The sequence below is a fragment of the Balaenoptera physalus genome (assembly GCF_965194825.1).
Source record: "Balaenoptera physalus genome assembly, chromosome: 11".
NCBI lineage: Eukaryota > Metazoa > Chordata > Mammalia > Artiodactyla > Balaenopteridae > Balaenoptera > Balaenoptera physalus.
The window spans coordinates 2,214,421-2,240,969 of record NC_138896.1 but is presented as its reverse complement, the minus strand read 5'-3'; the positions used below and the strand labels follow the sequence as shown (position 1 = coordinate 2,240,969).

The 26,549-nt window shown below is 48.7% G+C and overlaps 1 protein-coding gene across 1 annotated transcript; it reads right to left on the bottom strand.

Moving 5' to 3' along the window:
* Window positions 1-407: 407 nt before the first annotated feature.
* On the bottom strand, window positions 408-26,541 carry BPHL (biphenyl hydrolase like). Its single transcript, XM_082413236.1, is given in 9 exon segments — window positions 408-769; window positions 8,884-8,893; window positions 8,896-8,930; window positions 8,932-8,989; window positions 12,216-12,347; window positions 16,696-16,849; window positions 18,196-18,362; window positions 20,685-20,788; window positions 26,413-26,541. Coding segments are annotated over 9 exon segments (861 nt in total). The 5' UTR covers window positions 26,526-26,541; the 3' UTR covers window positions 408-681.
* Window positions 26,542-26,549: the final 8 nt, after the last annotated feature.

The window sequence follows — 26,549 nt, the reverse complement described above, 5'->3', positions numbered from 1 at the left end:
TGTTTCCAGGTTTAGTAATTTTAAGAAAACAGGATTTCTACTTTCATGTTTTTAATTAATAGCCTTTCTGCTCTTTTAGTAAAGAGAGACAAAAAGGCATATTTTTAGCTTCACTGGCCCAAAGTATTCAAGGAAAGGAACCCAGGTGTGTGGAGGTGGATAGAGATCTGGGGACAAAGCAGACCTTGCTCCCTGGTTTGCTGTGGTTCCAGCAACCCCGTGAACGTGTGGAATCCAGGGCCCCGGGCGAGGACTGTCTTCAGCTTAGCCACTTCTCTGTGAACATTGTGATGAATACAAGACCAGTGCACGCTTGCACCTCTCAGATAAAAGGCACCGCATAAATTCAACTCATCTTAGAGGAGCGGTCGTGAACACAAATGCTTCACTGAACGTTTACCTGACAGTAAAGTAAATCATGATAGCAATTTATTTTTTAAGACAATGGTAGAAATTCACAACAACATTGAAAAATCAGGTTTAATTTTTGTAGCTATGAAAGCTAGAGGATGCTTATAATATGTCATTATTGCTGTTGGATTAGGAGCAGTTTGTGGGGAGGCACGGGGAGCCTCAGAAGGCAGGTGAACTGGGGGGTGACCCGCAGGTGGGTTTCAAAGGCAGCACCAGGCTCAAGCCCCAGGCTCAGGATTCACAGGTCACATGTCCTCGGGGACACTGTCACTGTAGGAAGTCTTCCACTAACTTGTTGAATTCATCTGCAAAACGTAAATGCAGGTTGTGCTTGCCTTCTGGCATCAGATGCAACCTAAAAAAAAAAAGATTATGATTAATGGCACATCACTTAAAAACCCGTTACCCTCCCTATCGTTTCATGAAAACCTCAAGTGAGAAACTGCCGTGTTTTATTTTTTTTTCCATCACCTCTATTAGGAAGAAAGTGTAAGGTACATCTTATGGACGGTCCCAGAATAGAGACTTAACAGTGACAGAGCACACACGCTGTGCTTGGAACTGAATCAGGTAAGAAATAGTTTGACTGCAAACCTGACTGAGAGTGGGAGATGTGATTGGTGGTTACCTAAGAAAAAAAATCTTTTTAATAACATCATTGGTCTTGAGAGAGAGGGTTGGAAAGATGATAAAAAGATGAAGTGTCCAGAATCCACTGGATTGGAGCTTCTTGGAATATCTGTGTAGTGGGAAAACCCAAATCAGAATTCACAGCCCCCGCAGGCCTGTTGTTCAAGGTTCCAAATCACCCCATCATTTTGGAGGACTGAGCAGGTCTGCATACAAGCCACCAGACAAAGGGCAAGTAAATGTTCCTGAGGCTTGTGAGGGTAGCAGGAGCCTGCATCAGCCACCCGCCCTTGGCTCTGCAGCCGTCACGACACCTCACCATCCTCGGGAGGCTTCTTCCTTTCCACAGGGCTTTGGTCAAATGTGGCTGGTCTGCAGTTTCTTTAATAAAGGCAGACTTCTGAGTTACACATTTTATTTATTGGCTATAAAAGTGCAGACAATAAGTTTTAAACAAATTAAAGGTTCTAGGATATAAGCGCAAGTCTGACTTGTTCTGTCCCCAGTAACACGTTAAAAGGACTACACTGGGGCAAAATGCCAGTTACCGCATCTCCTGCTTCTCTCTGCTTCCCACGGGGTGGGGAGCTGAGAGCTCTAGGGACCTCAGTGAACATTAGGGAGGACGCGTGGCGGGAGGGAGCCTGGAACAGAGCTGTCCTGGGCGATGCTGGGCCTCCCGCACCCAACCACACGGGGGTGGGGGGGTGGTGGTGAGGGAACCCAGACTATCAAATCACGGGCTTGAAAGGAGGAGCTGTTGCTGGCATCTTTCTGAGGCCCCGGGGAAGGTTAATAATGCCATTAACAATAACCAGGGCATTTCCAAGTCAATGTTAATGCTATTCAGGAAAGAAGTATGAGCTGCACCACCCCAGAGAAAGGACCAGCTGCCCTCCAGAGGGACGGGGCTCACAGGGACAGTCACGGCCTCTGTTCTCAGGAGACAGAAAAGAACCAACTGCCGAGGATGCTGGCAGTCACAGAAGGGCATGTCTGGGATACCTTGCACCGTCCACCGTGGACCAAGCAGAGACCCACCCTGCCAAACCTGCAAGTCCTCCTGTGTGGGGAGCCAACCCACTCCTATTATTTGTTCAGACACCCAAGAAGGAAGGAGAGACACCAGCTGCGAATCCCATCTTTTTAGCCTCAGTGCTGTGTTCTCCCAGTAGTAATCTCAGTCTCAGGAAATAAAAACTGGGCCCCTCGTTAAAAATATGGGAGCCCTGTTCTGAGGCATCTACATTCAGAACTGCACTGGACTCAGGATGGGCAGACAGAGGGACGGACAGACAGATGGACGAATGAGGGAATGAATAAAAGAGCTCTGATCCTTGATAGCTGCTGGGGTCATTTCGGGGTCCTCAACACAGCCTTCCCTGAGGTCTGACACAGGGGTCACTACCCCTGACATGTGCTCCTCTCGGGACAGCACTGCCCCGGACAGGTGTAAATACGGGGCTGCCAGGGCAGCGTGGTCACCGCTGCTGACCCAGACTCTCACCCACTTAACAAAGGATCAAATCACACGCTCGTGGAGAGTGGTGTTCAAACAATCACACTTTCCAGGAAAACGAGCAGGCAATTCCCCAGCGCCAGACACACGGCTCAGCTGGAGAGGATGGACCCCTCGGGGGCAGATGCTAGATCCTATTTGCTGGGGCAGGTTCCTCACTGCATTTGGCACCTTTAGAAAAAGAAATGTGATTCTGGACCTTTTGAGGAATTAGAGTCCCTCTAGTCTCCCTCCGCCTCTCCTGGACGGTCCTTGGACGACGCTCCCTACGTGCGAGTGGGCGAAGGAGAAACAGGCTAAAGGCGCTGGCTATGATGGGGGCAGGACAAGCCAGTCTCACCAACGTAGGCTCTTTACCAGCAAGCGACAGCATCTCCCTAAACCACCGCTGCTCACCTGGAAAGTGGCGACAGTTACAGTGTCCACCCCACAGGGTTATTCGGAAGATGAAATTATCTCCGGGCGCACAGTAGACACTTAACACACGTTTGCTATTCGCCCATTATCCTATCTGTATTGTGCTTCACAATGTACAAAAGTCGTTATGAAGGTTCCAGTTATGTACAGCGTATCAACAAAATGCTCCAACTTGGAGACAATTTATTTACGTTTGCTGGCGACCACAATCGACTGCAATTAGAAAGTTCTTACCTTAAAGAGATTTTAGACCTAAATGTAAGGCCAGACACTATAAAACTCTTAGAGGAAAACATAGGTAGGACACTCTGACATAAATCACAGCAAGATCCTTTTTGACCCACCTCCTAGAGAAATGAAAATAAAAACAAAAATAAATAAATGGGACCTAATGAAACTTAAAAGCTTTTGCACAGCAAAGGAAACCATAAACAAGATGAAAAGACAACCCTCAGAATGGGAGAAAATATTTGCAAATGAAGCAACTGACAAAGGATTAATCTCCAAAATATACAAGCAGCTCATTCAGCTCAACATCAAAAAAACAAACAACCCAATCCAAAAATGGGCAGAAGACCTAAACAGACTTTTCTCCAAAGAAGATACACAGATTGCCAACAAACACATGAAAGGATGCTCAACATCACTAATCATTAGAGAAATGCAAATCAAAACTACAATGAGGTTATCACCTCACACCACTCAGAATGGCCATCATCAAAAAATCTACAAACAAATGCTGGAGAGGGTGTGGAGAAAAGGGAACCCTCTTGCACTGTTGGTGGGAATGTAAATTGATACAGGCACTATGGAGAACAGTATGGAGGTTCCTTAAAAAGCTAAAACTAGAATTACCATACAACCCAGCAATCCCGCTACTGGGCATACACCCTGAGAAAACCATAATTCAAAAAGAGTTGTGTACCACAATGTTCATTGCAGCACTATTTACATTAGTCAGGACAGGGAAGCAACCTAAGTGTCCATCAACAGATGAATGGATAAAGAAGATGTGGCACATATATACAATGGAATATTACTCAGCCATAAAAAGAAACAAAATTGAGTTATCAGTAGTGAGGTGGATGGACCTAGAGTCTGTCATACAGAGTGAAGTAAGTCAGAAAGATAAAAACAAATACCAGATGCTAACGCATATATATAGAATCTAAAATAAAAATGGCTCTGATGAACCTAGGAGCAGGACAGGAATAAAGACGCAGACATAGAGAATGGACTTGAGGACACGGGGAGGGGAAAAGGAAGTTGGGACGAAGTGAGAGAGTGGCACGGACATATGTACACTACCAAATGTAAAATAGATAGCTAGTGGGAAGCAGCCACATAGCACAGGGAGATCAGCTCGGTGCTTTGTGACCACCTAGAGCGGTGGGATAGGGAGGGTGGGAGGGAGACACAAGAGGGAGGAGATATGGGGATATATGTATACATACAGCTGATTCACTTTGTTATACAGCAGAAACTAACACACCATTGTAAAGCAATTATACTCCAATAAAGATGTTAAAAAAAAATTTTAGAAAATGTCACGGGTGAGATTTGTCTAGAAAGGATGAGCCTCCCCTTCCCCCCACTGTGAGTCACCAGGACCCGGCTCTGTAAGGATGAGGCTGGTCCTGTTTGGAGGTAATCCCGGAACCTGGCCCTCGAGGGGGTCGCGAGCTGCCTGCAGTCAGAGAGGAGGAACTAGAAACAGCAGCTGAGGGGGGTGGGAAGGGTCATCCGGGCAGCTGAGGGGGGGTGCATCCCCCTTCCTTCGGTGTCCGCCGGGCCCCCTCTCCACGGAACCGGAACGAACCTGCTGCCAGCACAAGCCCTTTTTACTTCACGCCCGCAGGGGCATGCCACCACCCCCCCCCCCCGCCCACCTTGGAGGTCTGGGGCCATCTTCCCACCGCTGGCCAGACCGGACAAGGCCAGGAAGCTGCAGAGCGAGGCCCCTCCTCCCTCCCGTGATCAGACAGAGGCCAGCACCTGACCCACGACCTGGGCAGCCCAGGCACCCTTAGCGCTACCACCGCCAGGCCAAGGCCTCTGAGGAAGCTCCCGCCAGCTGCCCTCCGCCAGGGTCGGGTTTATGCGTCGACTTGGCTGAGCCACAGGTGCCCAGACATTTGGTCAGACATGATTCTGGGTGTGTCCGTGAGGGTGTTTCGGGATGAGATTCACACCTGAATCAGCTGACTGAGCACAGCAGACTGCCCTCCCCACGGGGGCGCGCCTCATCCCATCAGCTGAAGGCCCGAATAGCACAAAAGGCTGACCCTCCCCTGAGCAAGAGGAACTCCTCCCGCCTGTCTTCAAACTGGGACACGGGCTTTTTCCTGCCTTCAGACTCGAACGGAAACGTCAGCTCTTTCTGGTTCTCAGGTCTTCAGAGTCAGACTGAACCGCACCATGAGCTCTCCTGGGCCTCCAGCTGCTGACTGCAGATCTTGGACTTCTCAGCCTCTGTAGCGGCACGAGCCAATGCCTTACTCCTGGAGGAAATCCATCCTCTCTCTCTCTAGATACATTACACGTACACATGCTGGCATGCTCGCTGCTAACAAGGTATCAATAAGGGGTCGTGTGGCCTCAGAAAGGTGAGTAATTGGAGGAGCAGGAAGAGACATCCAAGTTGTGACCGGAAGGCTGGGTGGCCTTGGCCAGGCAAGGAAGGGGCAAGGGGTACAGAAGGACTCGAGGCAAGGCGCTGGTCACGTGTAGCTGCGTCTGAAACCCAGATCCTGATCTCTGCTGGGCCCCCAATTCCTGAGATCTGAGCACCTCCTCAGAAACATACTGTTATGGGCTGAGCCATGTCCCCCAATTCACATGCTGAAGTCCTAACCCCAGTACCTCAGAGTGTGACCTTGCTTGGATATCAGGTCTTTAAAGAGGTATCATGTTAAAATGAGGTCACACAGGTGGGCCCTAATCTAATCTGACTGGTGTCCTTAGGAGAAGAGATCAGGGCACAGACACCCACACAGAGGGACGACCGTGAGCACACAGGGAGAAGGTGGCATCTGCACACCAAGGAGAGAGGCCTCAGGACAGACCAACCCCCTGACACCTTGATCTTGGACGTCCAGCCTCCAGACTGTGAGGGACTAAATGTCCGTAGTTTCAGCCGCCCAGTGTGCGGTCTCTGTCACAGCAGCCGGAGCTGACGACCACGCACGGCGAGCACACCCTCCGGGAAGCCCCACCCTCTCCTGAGCCAGCTCGGCCCCTCTGCTTCCACGGGCCCGTCCACTCCAGCCCCAAAGGGTCCGAAGGGTGCAGGCTCTGCTCGGCGCAAACTGTGACAGCAAGCTGGGCGGCCCCGAGGACCAGGCGTGCCCGGCAACAGGAGGCGCTCAAGCAGAGGCTGGTTAGCCAGGCAGGCAACGGTGTCAGTGCCGTGCGATCCAGGAGGGAGGGCTGGCCGAGCGGGCGATGCCCGGAGCGGGCAGGGCCTGCTCCCCATCACCGCTGTAATCACAGCGACCACTATTTTATGCTTTGTATCTGGGACTTCTGCAGAAGAGTTTGTTAGGAGGAAGGGCTCAACTGCCTAAAAACAAAACCTAAAATCACTGAACTTGAGTGATCTCTGAGGCCTCTTTGTCTCCAGGAGATGCTGTGATTCTTCTCCAGCAAAGAGAACAGAGAGAGACAAATTGTCACAGGCAGGAAGTGGGCCTGCTGAACACCCACCCTTCATTCGGCCCCCTTCTAGGAGAGAAAGGCATTTGTTTCATACCTGATTATCTATTTGTAGTACAATCTTTGAGGCGACAGACTTGTGCCTTTAACTCTTTAATTATAAATGTACCTGGCAAGGAAATGAAACCCCAAGTTCGTCGGAAGCACCCTGAACTCGGAGTTGGAGTTACTCCCCTGGGGTCAGAAGGCCTGTGCACACAGTCGGAGGGGGACCTTGGTGCTCAAGGAATCAACCCTCTTTTTGTGGGTCCAGAATTAACCACCGTGTTTTAGGTTCATGCCCAACATAAAGGGCTCTTCTGGCAGAGGAAGGGAGCAAGTGTAACACTTTACTCTGAACTCATTTTTTCCAAAGAATCCTGCTCTAAGAAAATGACCTTCCATAAGAGAGTGTACTGAAACCATTAACATCTGAATGGCAAGGGAATATTTTTCTCCCATATTGATGTATTCTGTTGCTAGGAGATGGGTCTGGAACAGAATTCCTAAATTAAACTTTCTTGCAGACTTTCACTGAACCTGGCTCTCTAAGGGAACACACTGCATTTATCATGAGCATCAGGGTGCAAAAACCTGTCATTTCTGAAGCTAGAAGACAATTAACCAGGTCAGAAAGTATATAATACAGGCATCTTACCATCATATTAAAATAAGAGTATGTTTATGAGAGACAGCTGTGCTGTGGGGGAAAGCACCATATTAGGAGGAAAAAACCCTAGGATTTGTCGTTTACTAGCCATGCAACCTTGGAAGATTACTTAACACGTCTCAGCCTTGATTTTCTCATCTGTAAATTGGAACAAAGTCTTTTTCCATAAGGTTGTTGTGAAGTATATGTAATTAGATATCATATGTGAAATGCCTTTTAAAATATAAAATGCTATTTGGACATAGGAATTAGACAGGTTTATAGTAATGCTATTTTACTGCAGAATAAGAAGCATGTCTCCCACATTTAAAAATTCTCTGAGACACTTGTTAAAATCTATCATGGAATAAATAGCATGATTAGGAGGTAGAGGAACTGTTTCTGAGCCTACTTTCCCTGCTGGACTGTGGGAGCTCTCAGCTCAGGGACCACTACGGACCTGCCAGGCAGTGCTGGCCTGCAGTGGGCACCGGAATCGGCTCGTGGAGGGCGTCGGGGGGTGGGGGGGAGGGAGAATGTTCTTAGGTCACTAACAAAGCCAGTTTCCAAAGAATTCTATACAATTCCAAAGATGTCCTGAGTAATGACAGTATCTCTGGAATTAACATACAGTCTCTGAAGGGACCAAGGCTCACTTGGGTGTTTATTTTCCAATAGGTTTGCTTAAGAAAAACAAACCCAGGCCACCACCTCCTGGCCGCACCTCATTTTTTCCTTCAGGATGTGCGTCATTGCATATCAAGGAAATGCTCAGCTTGCTCAACACGGGATTTTCATCTTGATATAAGCACCAGCAGAAGCTGGCTCCCGTGTCAGCCAAAGTATTTAAATTCTAAATTTCTGCTCCATATAAAAACAAATGGGATTGAAGAACAGAATTTCTGCTGACATGTCTTATTAGGTTCTCTGGCGTCCCCAGGTTGGCTGGCAGAAACAGGGCTGCACAGACAAGGAACGTTGTTGTCTCTGCCATTTAATCGAATGGGCCACCAACACAGCTGGCTTGGCAGACGCTGCTGTTTTGTGATTCTGAATAACACGTTCTCCTCTGATGTGTACATATTTAAGGCTTAAATAACACAAAAAGTTTACAACATAATTTTAAGTGGGATAAAAGCAGGAATCAGAGTTGAATATAGAATATGATTTTATCTATGTTAAAATAAATACTAGAAAGGAGTAGTACACAAAAATGCTACTAATGGAGGTATTTAAATGGATGGTAAGCAACAGGCGATTTGCTTTCTTCTTTTGATTTTACAAACTTTCTTTACTGGGTAAGTAGTGCTTTTATAACGAAAGTTCCCAAATGATAGGTGACTGTTTAGGTTGATGTGCTGCAGCCCTCAGAGCTCCTGCCCTCAGATTCCAGGGCTCCTTGGCCCCGTTCCCTAAATACAGCAGGACTGTTGGTTCACACGGGCAAAATGGGGTGGGATGCACCTGAAAAACCCAACCCTCATGCTTCTTCTCTTCCTACAGCTTCTCCCGCTCACCTCCCAAGCCCCCAGGGCAGAGTGCTGGCTCACGCTGAACTCACCGTGACCCGTCACGTGTTTGTGTATGAAGTCGGCATGGAGGCTCGGGGCCGTGCGCGATTAGGGCGGGGCACTGAGCCAGGGGCAGCAGGTGCCGACAGATGTCACCTGAAAGACACGGAGACTCTGCTTTCCCGTGACCCTCCTCGGCGTGGGGAGGAGCAGAGCGCGGGCAAGCGGGCCCCCCACCCGCCCCCGGCCCTTAGCATCCGTCTCTACGAGACCGGCCTGGATGAGTCGGGGTCTGAGTGCCTTCCAGCTCTCACATTCTTTGGGTTTCCTTTCTGTTTCTCTCCTGGCTTTTTTCTTTTAAGCTCTACTAGTGAACAAGCACTCTTGCCTGATTTAAATTCATAATTCATGGAAAACAGTAGTTAAAACAAACAAAAACCCTACAAGTCTCTACATTACGTGGGGCAGGTCCCTGTTTGCCAAACGATGGTAGCCGCTTGGTATCTGAAAAGCCCCTCCCTTGAAACAGTGTCCTCAGTGGGGCCCTCTGGCCCTCAAGCCTGTGTCCCTCACGGTGAAGCCACAACTGCAGCTGTGCAGAAGCTGCTGTCCACCCCTCCCGCCCGACACCCCTGACAGAGGCCCTCACCCTGACGAGTGACAGCATTTCCAAGGCTCACATGGCACCAGTCAGGCTCCACTTCCCGTCCTGCCATTTCCTGCGGGGGAAATCTCGGGGGTGCCCTAACTCCATGAGTTTTTTGGCCTCTCTCGGTTAATCAGGGGCCATCATACACCCCTGGGGCGGCTGTACCGCTAAGAGGAGGTGTCCTGCTCCCAGCAGGCCCCCCAGAGCCACCCCGTCCTCCCCAGCCGCCCTGAGAAAGCCGGGGTCCCCGGGTGCCGTCCAGGCAGCGGCTCCTCCCTCCTCGTGGGTGGGGGTCACCGCCTGCTGGCCCCGGGGTGGCCGCACCCGCCACTGAGCAGCCCCGCGGCGATTAACGCCAGTGTTCCCGAGCCCACCCCGCGTGTCAGGAGCCGGCCCAGTGACTCAGCACCCGTGAGACACAGGAGATGCAGGCTTTAACTCATACAGTAGATACAACCGCTTGTAAATCAAGTATGTTTACAATAGCAGTGGTAACTTTTTATTAAGCACTCACCCTGTAGTTGGTACTGTATCAAAGCCGACCTCACATGATATAACCTCACATATAATAATATATATAAAACCTCACATATATATAACCTCGCATATAATAATATATATACAACCTCACATATAATACATATAAAGCCTCATGTATATAACCTCACGTATAATATATAAAACCTCACATATAATAAAACATGAAACCTAACATATATAACCTCACATAGAATATATATATAAAACCTCACGTATGCAATCTCACATAGTATATAAAACCTCATATATATAACCTCACATAGTATATAAAACCTCACATATGTAACCTCACATACTTTATATACACGTGTGTCTGTACAAAAACACCTCACCTCACATATATAACCTCACATAGAATATATATATAAAACCTCAGGTATGTAATCTCACACAGTATATAGAACCTCATATATATAACCTCACATAGTATATAAAACCTCACATACTTTATATACACGTGTGTATGTATAAAAACACCTCACCTCACACATATAATCCTCACAGCAGCTTCCTGGGTAGTTCCCAGTATCTCCAGTTCACAGACCCAGAACTGCTGCTCAGAGAGGCTAAGTGATCTGCCTGAACCCACTCAAACAGCAGCCACGTGGCAAAGCCAGAATCCACCCCTGGGCCTGACTCCAAATCTGGCGACGAATCCCTAAGCTAAACTGAGCAGCCATAGCCTTGAGTACAAGAAAAGGGCTCCTGTCAAAGGAGTCGGTACTGAAGCGAGATGAGAAGTTTGTTAACAGCCTTGCTGTAAGACGATTCATACGTTTCCAGATTCTCTGCATCATGACACTTTCTCCCTCACTCTCTCTCTAACAGACGGCATCTTTTAGAGTTTTAGGTTACAGCAGGACCGAGCGGGAGGCAGAGCGCTCCCACGTACCCCCGGCCACACACATGCACAACCTCCTCCATCGTCGACACCCCGTCAGACGCTTCTCACAACAGATGAACCTGCACTGACGCGCCGTCACCACCCTGAGCCCGGGGTTTTCCACGGGCACACACTCTTGGACACATTTGGTGGGTCTGGACAAATGCATAATGACGTGGATGCAATGATGATATTATACAGAGCATTTTCACTGTCCTAAAATTCCTCTGTGTGGCTACTCTTAAGACGTGTACAGTGGGATCTCGTTGTTGTCTGGCCCATCTTTTATTCGGGTTGTTTTCTTACTGTTCAGTTTTAAGAGTTTTTTGTACATTTGGATACAAGTCCTTTAGCAAATATTTTCTCCCAGTCTGTAGTTGTCTTTTCATTCTCCCTGAAATACATTTCAAGGACCTGTTGCTATGGGTGGATACTGCATTTGAACAGGATATACTTGCTGTTTTGAACTTAAACCAAAAAAGTAACATTTCCAAATGTCCTTCTCATTATGAAAGTTTTGACAGATGACTCATTCTGGAAATGATTACTGAATAGTCCAAACTGGTACCTGAATCACAACAATTTTGTAACTGAATGTGCTTCAAGATTAGATCTTACCTAGTCTCGATTCTTTTAGCAATTAGAAAAGTGAGAGACTACAAATGTAAATAGCTATAAAAAATAGACTTTAATTCAGAATTTCTCTTCAGAATGTCAATTCTTCCTGTTATTGGAAATCATGTTAATTTTTCAGATAAAGACAGGAAGACATCTGTCACAGCTAAAGTGACACAACTTAGCTCTGAACTTGGGAAAGGACTGAATACTTTCTTCCTCATACTAATTCTTCTGGGGCTGAAGGTGATGACAGAGAGTCCCTCCTTTTCTGTCCTAGTAACAGAGGATGCAGTGGGGTGACACCTCTAAATGTGAAAAAGAGAAAATCTGGTGTCTGTTGCAGCTTTCTGTTTTCTAATTACCCACCCTGGAATTAGAAAATGAAGAGTATCTGAGGCTTCTGGAGAATGATTTTGCCATCATACACACAAAGGACTGGAAGGAAAAAGAACAGTCTGCTATGAGAGACTCAACAATGTGACCCTTTGTACACATGGTCTGTCTCTGGTGCAAGGCGGGTCTATCACACAAGAACTCGCATTGTACACAATCACCAGCACCCTCTGTTCACACATCAGTGTGGAAGGACAGTGGGCGAGCGCATTAATCCCCGAGGAATCCTCGAGCATCTGGGGGACTCAAGCAGCCTCTCTAATGAGCAAAGGGACCGTTAAATAGCTTGTGTAACCTACCATCTGGAAGATGCTTAAACTGTTTTATGCCATCCACCCACTTTTCACAGGTTCTGGCAAAGTAGTCGAACCCATAGAGGGCTTCCAGAGGCTTTCTTGTTCTCTCACTCCATTTAGACACGTCTCGGATACCTGAAAGACAGATGCGTGGGCAAGAATGGGTTTAGTCTCAGACTAGAGTTCATCTGTAAATACTCCAAGCACAGTGCACTCAGAGCCACGGCACTGGCTGCCCTGCCAGCTGGGAGCGCTCCCCCGGTCTCCACGTGGCTCACGCTGGCTTCGCCCAGGTCGGCCAGGCCTTCCCCGACCCCGTGTCCGTCACTCTGCTCAGCGCTGGTCACTTTCAGTGGCTTCTGTGTCCGTGCTGAGTGCCAAGTGCTGGGTCCCCACCAAGATGTGAGCTCTGCGTGTGGGGTTTTGCTTTGTTTTGTCCCCCACTGTGGCCCTTGGGCACAAAAGAGGGACCAGCAGATTCTTACCAAGTGAATGAAATTAGATCTAAAATTAATGCTTTCTGTTAAAGGTGTAAGATAAAAGCAGACATTCCCCTAATTAGGGTCATGTGAGTGAAAATGACATTATTTATAACAGGAGTTTTTTCTGAACTGCCTTTATGTACGTTGAGAAATGCACACACATTCATTCTAATTTCTGCCACTGAAGGCACATGGGTGTAACTACTAACTACAAACTATATTACAGATGACTCTCTGTTAGGAAAGGAAATAATGGCTAAAAGCCACCTTTAAAGTGAACTGCCGTCTGAGGCAGGCTGACCCTGATAGAGACAGTGCCTGCCTTTCTCTCGCTCACTCTTCTGAACCCGCAGACGGACGCCCAGGGTGGAGTCCAGAGGCTGAGGACGCTGAACTGCTCCGCACAAAACTGAGAAGACTCCGGACGGGGTCGGGGGCGGGGTTGGTGGGGAGATGCAGAGAAGAAGCCTGAAAATGAAGAGGTGGCAGGAGACCTGGGAAGAAGGAAGAGGAGAGAGGAGCTGGCACGACGGCATGAAGACAGCCCGTGAGAAGTGCCCCACAGACGCCTCTGCCCTTGGCCGTGTAGCAGACCACACCCTCGGGAAGGCCCTCTTGCAGTGGAACAACTAGCTCTTTCATAATATATAATTTTTGTTGCACTGCTGGAGTTTGCAGTAACTGATGGAAACTAGAGTGTGTGTGTGTGTTGTGTGTGTGTGTCTGTGTGTAAGAGAACCCTGAAAACAGAGCGAAGAGTGGTAAGACCACTCAAAGGCAGGGTTGCTTCGGGGGAAGGTGACTGTTGGTCGGGGGAGGGTGGACACGGCTGAACCTGAGATGGAAATGGCCCTAACCTGGTACCATCCATAGTTGCCAAGAGCAGCAAGCGGACATCCTCTCTGAAGGAACGTGTTCTCAACTTATGCTCACTGTCTTTTTGTTTGTTTTCAGATTAAGAGTAAGCAAATATCCACTCCTCATCAAAGATCACAAGGCAATCAGAATCTTTGTAAAGCTAATGAAACAACTAGAAAATTGGAAGAGAAAGCTTAAGAAATTATGCAGAGCCCTACACACAGAGACACACAGATGAATAGAAATGGGGAGATGGAAATGCTCGGTCTACAAAGTTCAATCAGTCCCCAAAAGAGGAGGGGGAGGAGGGATGGAGGGGGGAGGGGGAGGAGGGGGGATGGAGAGGAGGGGGAGGAGGAGGGAGGGGGAGAGGAAGGGAATTCACTGTCAGAGGGAATCAGCAGGTGACAGTGTTTCTCAGAACTGATAAAAGAATCCAGACAAAAGTTAAATGCAGCCCAAATAGGATAAAGAAAAAGAAATCCAACACGGGGTAGTAAAACAGCAGTGTACCAAAGAAAAAGAGAAAATCTGAAAAAGAGCCAGAGATAAGACATATCACTCCAAAGGAAGGAAAGTCAGACCCACAACAGCAGGTAAGGAAGGCAGAAGCCACCAGAATAGCAGAGAAGATATGTTTCCATTTCTATTTCTGTACTTAGCCAAACCATGTTTCAAGAGTGAGCGTGAAACAAACATTTTCAAGTAAAAGCTGAGTTGACTATTACCAGACCTGCCCTTAAAGAACTTCTGAAGAACAACTTCAGGGAAAAGAGAGAGGGCCTTAGAAGGGACATGTGAGAAGGAAGGAGGAAAGGTGAGCAAAGAGCCAGACGCGTCGGCAAATGTAAGAGCAGCTCAATGTTACAGGTCATTTGTACCTCAACTAAAAACTCACCAAGGCAATGAGAAAATAAAACATTGTACCATTTCCTCACATTAAAATTAAATAGTTCTGTTCAGAAAGAAAGCAAAAAGACAAGTCACACACTGGTAACACAACTACTTACACAATGGCTAACCAGCAAGGAGTTGGTAATCAGGTTACTAAAAACCAAAAAACAAAGCAACGCTGCAAATCAGTAACACCGTGCCCCTATCAGAAGAGCTCTCTGCTTGCGCTGGGTGGGGTCTCCTGCGTGCTGGCTCTGCTGTTACACTTCATAACACGCACCCGTGAAACATGCTGTGCTATTTACATGTATCATATATTACACAATAAAAATTTAAAAACCAGTAAAAAGACACGAATAGGTAAAATGCAAAAGAAGAAACTGCAGTGGTGCATAAACACATGAAAAGATTCTCGGTTTCATTAGTAACAGGAAAATGCAAATTAAGACCCCCGATGAAATACTGTCTTACACCCATCTGGCCCGAATTAAGAACTCTGATAGTTCCGAGTTCCTGCTGAGGATATGCGCTGACGGGGTGGGAGCCACCTGAAAGTGGCCCATCTGCAAGCACGGCGCAGCCAGCCCAGCACGGGCGTCCTCCCCAGGGAGGTCTGCTCACACGCTGAGGACGCACCCGAGGACGCTCACAGCAACACCAGGGGGAAAGAGAGGGGGGAAGAAGTGCAACAGGCGTGCCCAGCAGGACGCCACACGGCACCGTCACGAACGAGCCTCAGAAACGGCGTTCTAAGAGAACCGTGTGTAAAACGGGAGTCACAGAAAACGCCATATAGTACGGAGGAACCCTGCTTAGCTCCAAAACAAATAAAACTAAGTTATGTGTCGCTTAGGGACATGAATGTGCGTGACGACAGTGCCTTCAAGACGGCACACGATGGACGACTCAGGCCGGAAGCAGCGCGCGGCCAGCAGCGACTGACCTCGTGCTCCTCGGCGGGTCCGTTCACGCCGCAGGTGTTGCCTTATATGGGTCAAATATTATACGGTTGAACTAAAAGTTCAGCTATGAAATAATCAAAATAAAAATATTATCTATTATATGTTCGATATCGTATTTAATTTATAGAGATGCTATACACATATGCATTATTTATGTAAAATTAAACATATAAAATATTTGTTTTATAAATATACATTATGTTTTATAGTATATATCCTATTACACTATTATATAAGATATATATTAAAATACATATTTTAAAGTGTATCTCATAACATATTTAAGGAGGAGCAGAAGTAAACGATGGGACGTCTGCCTCAGCGAGGAGACCTTCCCGAGGAGGGTTTTGTTTTTTAGTTCTGTTAACAAACATGCTGACAAACTGGGGAAACGGAGGCTCAGGAGCGGTGGTGACGCAAGAGGGAAGCCATGGGGCGGCAGGGGTGTCATCAACCGCACGCCTGCTGTCGCCTCCTGCAGAGAAGCAGAGGGGCGAAGGCTGCAGCCAGGAAAGTGGGGGAAGCCTAAGTCACTTGCACTTTTCGCCCCAGGGACCCCCAGATCTCAGTGCGCCCTCCTCTCATCCTGCGAGCCCAGTGGTCTCAATTCGGGCAGCTTGCTGGGGGCTAAGCAACTCCTGAGTTGCCAACTGGAATGCCATGACTGGGTGCCCGGTGGGTGAGGCGGCCACCAGTACAGGCCCTGGGTAGCAACCCCAGGCTGGAGGGGACCACCCCTCTCGGTCCCCAGCAACCACAGCGCTGGTCTCCTCTATCAGAGCCTCAGCCTTACACCAACAGGCAGTGGGCCAGGTCTGCCCACGGGCTGCACTCTGCCAGCCCCTGTTCCCCCCGTCTCTAAAAATCCTCAGAGATAAGCTTGAAGGACAACCTTAAAAAGTGTGAATAGCACAACAATTCTTTATCAAAGTATGAGGGTTCACGTTTGAATACAGTGTTCCCTTCCACACTCACGGTACTTGAAATGAGCCTGTAAATAACACTTCGTGTCAACCCCCTCCTTCCTTGAGGGTCACTACCACAGTAGGAAATGTAAATACGAACTTTACTTATTAGCCTTCTCCTGACTCATAAAAAGTGTCACTTCTGGAAATAGGAAACTTTAAAATACAGACTAGTTAAATTGCATTACTCTCCTGAGAACTCACCGCCTTCCCACATTATTAGCCGAGGAAACGGATGAGACATGACTTGTCAACTCACATCAAAACAAGGCCTGAGAAAGGTCGGGGGAGGGGAGGCTGCGCTCCAGGTGGAGGGACTTACCCTGATAAATCTCCTCGTCCTGGTCGGTCACGTAGGCGTTGGCCCCCCAGATCACCATCTTGTTGATGCAGGACGGGTACCTTGCAGCTGCAATGAGGGCTGTTATCCCACCATCACTGCACCCCAGCAAAGAGACCTTCTTAAACTTCAGCATCTGTGACAAATACCACGGAATGCACAGCACAGGTTATGGCTCCTCGCTGCTGAGAGAGCTTGATGACCGTCCAGTATCAGAATCAACACAGCTGTGGTGTGTGGAGTGTCAACTGGCCATTAAAGAAAAATCCTAGAGTCCACCATTTGATGACATAAACGTTTCTCTCAATTAGTTGCGGTGCAAATATGATTGTCATAAAAACCTAAGTACACAGTATTGTTTTGAATGATGAGGGGACTACATCTTCCGGTTGGATAAAGTCTCAGGGAACCGGAAACAGTGGAGATCAGCTGTACTTGGACGTGACAACGTGTGTGCGTCCATGCAGGTCTGAGCGAAGACTTTGAGGACAGGTATGCAGATCAGAGAGGGAAACGGGAGAGTCGCTGCATCTGGTAAAGCCACTGACTGCAACTATGGGAAGAACTGGCTACAGGAAGGCTGGGAAAGAATGATGGTGGGTACACTGGTCTTCGGGTGAATCAGCCAGGCTCCGAGAATGTGTTTGACAGGGAAGATGAGCATCTGGGAGATGCTGCCGAGAAGTAAAAACTGAATGACTGGGGAAATTTAAAGAAGTAACAAATATCAGTCCAAGACATCTGCTGATAGGACTCTGAATTGGTGTGACTACTATGGATAATACTTTGGCACTATCTTGTAGAATGAACATCTGCATCTCCCATCACCCAGCAAGTCATCTCCTAAATGTGCATGGAGCTCTCACACACGTGTACCAGGACAGGTCCAGGAAGTCCACACCAGCACTGTCTGCAATAGCAAAACATGAGCGCCACAACGTCCATGCACAGCACAATGTTCACTGCACTTCCGTGTATAATTGCATGCATGCGAGCGCACGCGCGCACACACACACACACACACACACACACACACACAAGGCAACTTAGAAATTATTTAGCTACCATCAGAAGAGAGGGGAATTAAGACACAGTGTATCCATACAACAGAATACTAAGTGCCTATTATAAAACTGAAGTAAATTTGTATTTATTGGCATGGAAATATCTCCTTGATCAACTGTTCAGTCAACAGTAAGCTGGAAAATCATTAGGTATAATAGGATGCCATCAATACAGAATTGTGTGCTTATACATGTAATAAGATTGCCCAGAAAGGCCGAGCCTCAAAGTCTCGGTAGCAGTACCTCTAAATAGTTAGATTGTTTGATATATCTGTTTTCCTCTTTATACCCATCTGAACTCTGAATTCTCTATAGGAGTCACGTGGTATTACCCTTGAAGAAACAACAAACAAAAGTAAAACAGATGAAGACAGGCCCAGCCACCCTCATCCTCTGGGCTCTTGCCTAAGAGACCCACCTTCATCAAATCAACAGCATCTTTTGCATCCCTTTCAAAAAATTCTACTGGGAAGTCCCGATCTGGGGGTCTGGAATGTCCGTACCCTCGGGGATCCCAGGCGACCACCGTGAAGAGCTTCTTATTCAGGTTCTCAATCTGAGGTCCAAAATCAGTCTCTCCACTTACTGAAAGCAGTCACTTGGTTACACTCCAGTAAATGTTTTCATTGTTTCAAACACGCTACATCAAAAGCAGAAACAACTACGATCTTAAAGTAACTAGTTTCTACTCAAAGTTAGACCTCAGCTGTAACCAGCAAAGCAGCTTCCTTTCCTGCTGGAGTTCAGACCTACCCCCCACCTCCCCCTAGTGGCTACTCTGAGAAGGACAGAGGCCCTGATTTTTCATTTGGTCCTGCATTATTTCAGCACGTTTGATCTCTCTTCAGCTTAATCGTGCTTTTTATTAAAAAAAAAAAAAAAATTCATGAAACTGCATAGAGATAAACTTACTGATACAACATGCTTCTGGGTTATTTTTTCTTTCTTTTTTTAAAAAATGACTGTTACAAATGAGAGAGATCTTAATAATATGTGTAGACACATTAATGAGATTTGATCCTAGTTATTCAAAGCAGAATTCTAAAATCCCAGATGTCTTTTACTAAGCTAATGTGAATAGCCCTGAAGGTTTCATTTTCTGGTTATAACTAGAAACCAGAAAATTAAACTAAAACACTGAAATGAGGGGGGAGGGAAGGGTGTGGAGGGAAGAAATCAAACTAGTTTGTTTCATGACAACCGTATGAACCAGCGTTATGTTAGCAAGTAGAACCACGTTCTCAGGCTGGCGGCGGACTTGACCGGCAGCCCCCAGCCTGCGCACACGGCCACGGCCACCGTGTGCACAGGCAGGGTGGTCTTGTGTGGTCCACACAGGGTGGAAGGCCAGACTCCCAAGGAGCCCAGTCCAGGGGCAAGTCAGCGTCTCATTTCTAAGCTCTGCTTGATTTCTGGGGACTCACAGCTCAGGTCACAAATGGATACTAAACGTCTTGCTTAATAAACTGGCAATTATTAGAAAATGTCTTTCAAGATGCTGTAGGATCATTTAATGTCATCAAGGATGATGATGTCACTCTTCCTGACAAGATACACCTTCCTCAACATCAGGTAGATCATCCAGAAAACCCAAGCTGAAAACATAACTGGATTTCCAGCACAAGTCTACTGCTCTGACACCCGAGGCTTCTCTCATGACCCCTGAACTGGAGGGTCTTCCAGGGAACTGTGCTGAAAGAGGGGCAGGAGGCGAGAAGGTGGGAAAAGGCAACAGTGTAACTCAAGACCAATTTCAGAAACAATCATACCTGGCACACAGGTATACATTTGAAGACCAGTGCAAAGACCATTTGAATACTAAAACCTTAATGAAATTACTTTAAGGAATAGTTACCAATATATGATACCTGAGAAGGAAACGCATCAACACTGGTTGCCCGTGGGTAGGGGAACTGGGTGCTGGGGGACAGTAGTTTAGGGGAGAAACTTGCTGTTCGATGTTTGAATCAGGTTAATGTTTTACACAAGCAAAAACTGAACTGCCAAAAGCTTTTTATACCTGGATAATGACAGCAATACTGAAACAATGGCAAACTGTTCATTGCTTTAGCTCTACATCAGCCATTGGAGTAAATATGGTCCTCCATTACAACAGCTCGAGGGAAAGAGACTAAATACTATCTGGACAGAGACGCCTCAATGGCTACAAGAGTGCCACTATCAGCTGAGGCTACATCGAGTGGAACCATCATGTGACCGAAAAATTTTAGCATTTTACTTTTAAGAGAAAGAAGCAAATCATAAGGAAATATATACTGGGATTACTTAACTAAATTAAAAATAAAACAACACTGAAACCCTTAAAACCAAATTTGAGATGCTCTGGGATCACTGGAAATTCCCCCCTCCGAACTTTCTACATCTAAACTACTCATCTGTAAGAGGAGATCGCAATCCACCACACTCCGTTCACGCCAAACCAATTCTGACGTTCAAAAAGGCTTTAAGCCCAATTTTGTTCTTAGCTCTGATCTTAGCTGAACATATAGTCAAGCACAGCAGGGCAATTAGTCCAACTTTTAGCAGCAGAAGTCTCACATCCTGGAACCCCTCAATTCCGGGCAAACTAGGCCGCTGGTCACCCACTCACCTCCTTCCTTCACCCATCCCTTCTTCCCACACTGCTTTCCTTGACCCGTCATCCCCCTAAGCTGTAAGCAACTACACAGTGTTGGACTTGCATGGGAGAAAACTGGGTATTTAAAGGAATAAAAACTGCATAAAGTAGAAAGGTATCTTTCTACATCACCTAAAATTGACTGTAGCAAATACTACTTAAAGCATCTCAGCAAAGCACTAAAGTTAATCATCAAGCTTGGGCATCTAGGATTGTGAAGGCAGCACAGGGGACACAGCATGCAGAGCACTCGGTAAAAACCTCCAGACCCAACATTCCCGGAAGCAGCAGGACCGCGTGCTCTCCGCCTCCAGTCCGCAGACAGTGCAGGTGGACGCCGTTCACAGCCACTTTGGCAGAGGTCACAGACGAGCTGGAAGAGAAAAGCCCCAGCCCCAGAGGAAAACTACTGAGCAGCACAAATGTGAGGACAAAGCCACGCTTTTATACACGAATCAGCTGCAGTACCCTCCCCAGGTCCCTCGGATTACTTTGATACGTGCTTCAGTTTTCCAGACCTAAAAAGGGACCAGTTTGTTTCCTCCCCGCCACGCTGCATATCTGGGCTGCGTCTTCATGTCTGAACATCCTACAGCACCAGCTCAGGGCTTATCCCACAGAGGCACCGAGAGGCCTGCTGAAGTCAACGGCCACACAGGCCACCCTACAGGCCCACGCTGGGGTGCCAAGGTGCAGGCTGACACGGGAGCCCCTGCAGTGGAATGCCAGGTGGGCACCGGCACAGACCCTGGAGCCACCCGTCTGGGCCTCAGCAGGTCCAGAGGAGGCACCCGGACCTTCGGCTGCGTTGGTGGCGTTCCCAAGGATGAGGCTGGTCTCAGGGTCCAGAGGGAAGGCCCTGAGCCCGAGGCTGTCCTGTAGGCATCTGGCCTCTCCATTCTCCAGCCAGCCACATGAGGGCCCTGGTCAGGAATGCCCATCTGCACCAATGTGGCCAGACTGGTTTTAAGATGTTGAAATGTTTCTGCATTGACTGTTAAATAGGCAGGTCCATATCAAAGCCCCGCCCCTCCCCAGCCCTCCCTGGCCCAAGACCTCCCACACTGCAGCATCTAACAGCGTGCCACCCCAGGGGCTCTGCCCTGGGGAGCCTCAACTGCCCTCGCGGAAGCTCCAGGATGACAACGCGAGGATGCACACCGACACAGCACATACGGGGCCCTGCATCAGGCCCTGGGAGCCTCCCACCAACTCCCCAGATGGCTGGGGGACACGCAGAAGGGACGTGAAGGCGTGCAGGACAGATGCTGGAACAAATGTGCCGAACACAGGCACATCGAGTCTTAACACACGACTTCTGGAAAAACATGACAGACCTGAGCGGTGGTAAGGCCTGACATAACTACTGATACGAGCTCATTATCTAGAGAAACATCACGGGAGGAGCAATAAAAGCACCACCAAGCCATGGTCGTGTCCCACAGACCCTGCTGTTACTTGTTATTAACGCCCTGCTCCTGGGACAGCTCCAGAATCAAGGTAAAGGCGAATAATGCTCCACTGGTAAGAGTCGCTTCAGGAAACGACGGTTTACTGACACGTCCTGCGGCGAGAGACAGAGGCGTCTGCACACCCTCAGGGAGGGGAGAGGCCGTGAGACAGAGGCGTCTGCACACCCTCAGGGAGGGGAGAGGCCGTCAGACGCCTGCGTTCAGCACGGGAAACGAGGCAGCTCCCCAGACAGACACAGACGCCCAGCGCTCGCTCAGCTCAGCTAAGGGAGACTGCGCCCCTCTATCACTCCTCGTGCCCTCAAGGTTCTCGAGGGGCCCCCTTCCCAGCAGTGTGAAGGACATGCTTGGAGAGGCATTTTGCGCAGTGAAGAGGTCATGTATAACGAGGTCCCCCCATCTCTCTCGAGGTCCGAGCCACTGGGTTTCACAACCAGGGGCCGCTGGCTCTCAGGCCTGCACCCCTCCAGGGCCGGGAGCTGCCCAGGGCCTGGCTCACACGGGCTTCCCTTTCGTGGCCAGCCCGAAGTCTCTCCAGCCCAAAGCTTCGGACTTCCCTCTGTGCTCTGCCGTATCGGTGTTTTGATTCCCCATTCCAAATTTATTTTCTTCTCATTATCCCCATCCCACATTCTTCTGGCTGCCTAAGAATATAGAGATAAAACCTGGCAGTCTAGAATTGGGCGTGATGGGAGCTCAATGGCAGGGAAGGGTTACTAAGGCGCAGGACTTTGACGGTGGCTTCAGAGACGGAGAGATTCTAGCAGGCTTGGGTGGAGGTACCTGGAGCAGACTGAAAAAGCAGCATTTGAGATGAACCTCCAAGATGGGTACAACTCTGAAGAAAGAATGCGGTGGGGAGGGTGCTTGTAGAAGAAGAAATGGCATGACCAAAGGCCCAGGGGTTGGGGGCACATGTGGGGACCAGGCAAGCTCAGCCTGGCAAGAGCACGGGGGCAGAGAGGGAGCAAAGGTTGGGGCCAAATGGTGAAGGGGTTTGCAGCCAGGCTATCGGGGCAGGAAATGTGCCTGGCGTTTTGTCACCAACACCCTGTCTGTCGTCACACCTGAGGGACCTGCCATTATCCCACCAGCCTACCCCTGGGGTTAATGGAGGCTCCCAAAACCTTGCATCCATCTCCAGGCTGGGGAAACAGGACAGAGAACTGTTCATGTACAAAAGCAAATCAATTTCAAACATAAGAAAAAAGTTTTATTTTTAAAAATAATAGTTATTGAATGATCTTCCACATAAATATACTTGAAAGGAGTGTTGCATTTTCCCTCCAGCTTATATCAAAGGGCTCTCAGATGACAGTCAGGCCTCCGATAACACTGTTAAAAGAACTCTGAGACAAAAGCAGGCTGCAGAGGCCAGGCCTTGGAATGGCCCTGACATGTGCTCATCACTTTGAACCCCATTCAAGACACCAAATTTTCCAAACTCTCAGGTAGGAAAAAGGATAGATAGAAAACTTCAGAAAACTTAAAGAACAAAAATGAACCCCTTTCTCTTGGGCTGTCAATTTCTCCCTCCCATTAATCACCTCTCTAATCCAGGTGTTCTTAAGCAGGTGTGTTCATTAGAATCACCTGTGGAGTTAAAACTGCACCTGCCTGAGACAATCCTGGGAGACCCACTCAGTAATTCTGGGGTAGAGCCCCGGCACGTGCTTTCTAAAACACCGGGACTCTGCAGTATGAGTCGCTCGTTCACGTATATCCTGACCCCCTACTTTGGGCGGGCGCTCCATGTTGCCTGGGAGTCGGCAGGGAAGACAGTTCAATCTGCATCCAGCAGTTCTACGCACTTTGCCAAGTATGAGGACAGGAGACACTGCGGCGCACGCAGCACACAACACGTTCACCACACCTTCAGCAACACCTACACAGCTACACGCTCGGCCCCTTTGTATGAGAGCGTTTCCTGCCCCCACTATGCCAGGGGGACTCAAACTTAGATTTGAATCATCTGGCAAACCTTCAAATCTCCAGATGCCCAAGCTGCATTAAATCAAAATCTCTGGGCTGGGACCCAGGCAGCTGTATTTTTTTAATTCTCCAAGAGACTCCAATAGACAACCGAGGTTGAGAAAGATTGTACTGAGTTAATTTCTTAGAGGAGAGAAAAATCCTGTCTCCTTTTTTAAAAACAGCCTGCAGGAAGGCCTGCTCAGCCAGAAGAGCCCAGATCCCGCCTCACTTTTGTCCTCGAATCCCTCCTCCTGGGAGGCCGGACAAGCAAGTTCGTGGAAGGGAAGGGGGTCAGGAGCGATACAACAGCAGGTACTTCCTGATGAGGGGGCTGAGCTGCCCCCGTCAAAGAGGGAGGATTCCTGTAGGGCAGGCGAGAATGTAACCATCTGGGGCAAAGAATTAAACTAGAACTAACATACAGTTTAATTATTAAACTAGATAATGTCCTCCGATAAGAGCTTACTTATCTCATTCGTTTTGCTATGTGATGCACATTAGACTCAACCTAATTTTACCGCTGAGGATTAGAGCTTAGGTAACTGGCCCCAGTCACTCTGCTGGTAACTTGCAAAGCCAAAATGAGCACCTGAATGTCGACACCTGGAATGTCCACTTTGCTTAGAAATAAAAATGGGGGCCACTGAATAAGTCCTACATATTCTCTGTACCTTGTATGTTCAGCTATTTCTTTTGTACATTTTTTCCAAAGTAACCATTAGCTACAATAAAGCATTAGCAACGCCCAGGGCTTGGATTAACATGAATTTTGAGGACTTATTTTTACATCTTTTATACACTGTGTTATTATTTAGATATTCATATTTGTATCATTACTAATTGTAACTACTAATTACTTAATTCCTATTCCGTGCCAGGCCTTTTACCCTCGTCTCAAACCCTCAGAACAATTCCGCAAGGCACGAGGCTTAGCGAGGGTAAAGAACTTGCTCCTGTTGATGCTTTTTCTGTAACCTCACGGCTGAAGAGAGTCCCCAGCGGGGCTCGACACCGGGGCCACATTCACCCTGACTGCTGGACAGAAGGTGAGGGCAGGCGCCAGCGGACGGCGGCTCTCTGATGCTCAGACAGAGCAGCCCCAGGTTGAACCGGAAAACATCTCTCTTCAGGCAGGCTGTTAGGTTCTGTAAAGTTATAATATTGTAAATGCACGTAACACACAATTTCAGGTGGAAAAGGCTTTCCTGACCAGGCCCTGGGATAAACCACTTTGCAGATTATGAAATACAAAGAGTCAGAGTTCCAAACAGCAGACTTACAGAGAAGGTTTTGGAACGCAACTCAATTGTAGGTTAGGCACCGGCTGTTCCGAAGCAAAGGTCTTACAAGAGTGCTTTTACCTACTTAACAGGGGACTGCCTTCTTGTTTCCGGATTAATCAATACCACTGCTTGTTTTCCCCATTACAGGTCATATCAATTTGCAACTGCATTTATAAAACGGCAGTTGAAAATCCAGAGAAACGTGTTTTTCAGAGATATTTTAGGAGGAATGATTTGCACTGCTAAGTGGATGGGGCCTTCTTGCAACCATTTAATAACCTATTGTAACCGATATTGGTGCCATCACAGGAACCCCATTTCGATCCCTTTCTGCAAATGGGACACTGGATAAATGGGCATTTTTCAACGTTGACTTACAGAGCTGCAGACATTGACATATTTTTCCATCTGTATCAAAACAGTTCTGAAAATCGTTAAAGCGGGTCATATCTTTCCTTTCTCCTTCCAAATGAGAAGCTTCCCAACAGGTGAAGTTCTGAAGCCAGGTATCTTCCTAGTCATGAGTGGAACTGACCCAGCACCAGCTGGCGGGGGGAGTGTCTGTGTGCGGGCGCGTGTCTGTGCGCGCGCGTGCGGGTGTGTAGGCAGGTACGCAGGAAATAAAGTAAAGCAAGCTTCACGCCGCTCCAACCACATGTCCTGCGTTCTCTCCCTCGAGACCGACGGCACCCACTTTTAAGACTGTGGGTCAGAGACGGATCCAGTTTTCTTGCTGCTGCCGTATCTCAAAGCCTGTGCGGGAGGGCGTGTCACAAGAGGGAAAGGCAGATTCTTGGGCGTCTCCACAACCTGCGCCCTCAGCACCTCGGGGAGCCATCTCCCCGCTTCCCGAGGTGATTATTTTGCACATTAAAGCTCGAGGCGGGCAAGCGGGGCGAAGGACACCCAGGGCCTTGGGGCCCGCGACTCCGAGAGCTGATGGGGCGCAGGCACTGCCAGGCTGGCCTGACAGGAGCGCGCGCGAGCACTGCCCGCAGGCGTGAAGGGCTGCTCGGAACGCGGGCCCGGAGCGAGGGTCTCCCACCGCCGGACCCTCGCCGCTCCAGGCTCCGCACCTCGGCCGAGCGCAGCGCCCCGCCGCCCGCGCTCCCTCGGCCGCGCCCGGGTCACGGGTTAAAGGGCAAGGGGCCGGCGAGGCCATCACCACGCGCGTCCCCAGCCCGGCCCCTGGCCAGCGGCTCCCCTCACGCCGCCCCGAGCGCGCGGACAACGACGCGGGGGCTCCCGGTAGGGAGCGGCGCCATTACCTGAACGCAGCCACGGGCTCGGCCAGGAGAACGTGGCTCCCGGGCTTCAGCGTGGAGAGGAGGAGCCGCAGCCGCCGCGCGCCCCACCTGCCCTGCGCCGCCGCCGCCGCCATGGTCACTGGGCGCGCTCGCGCCCG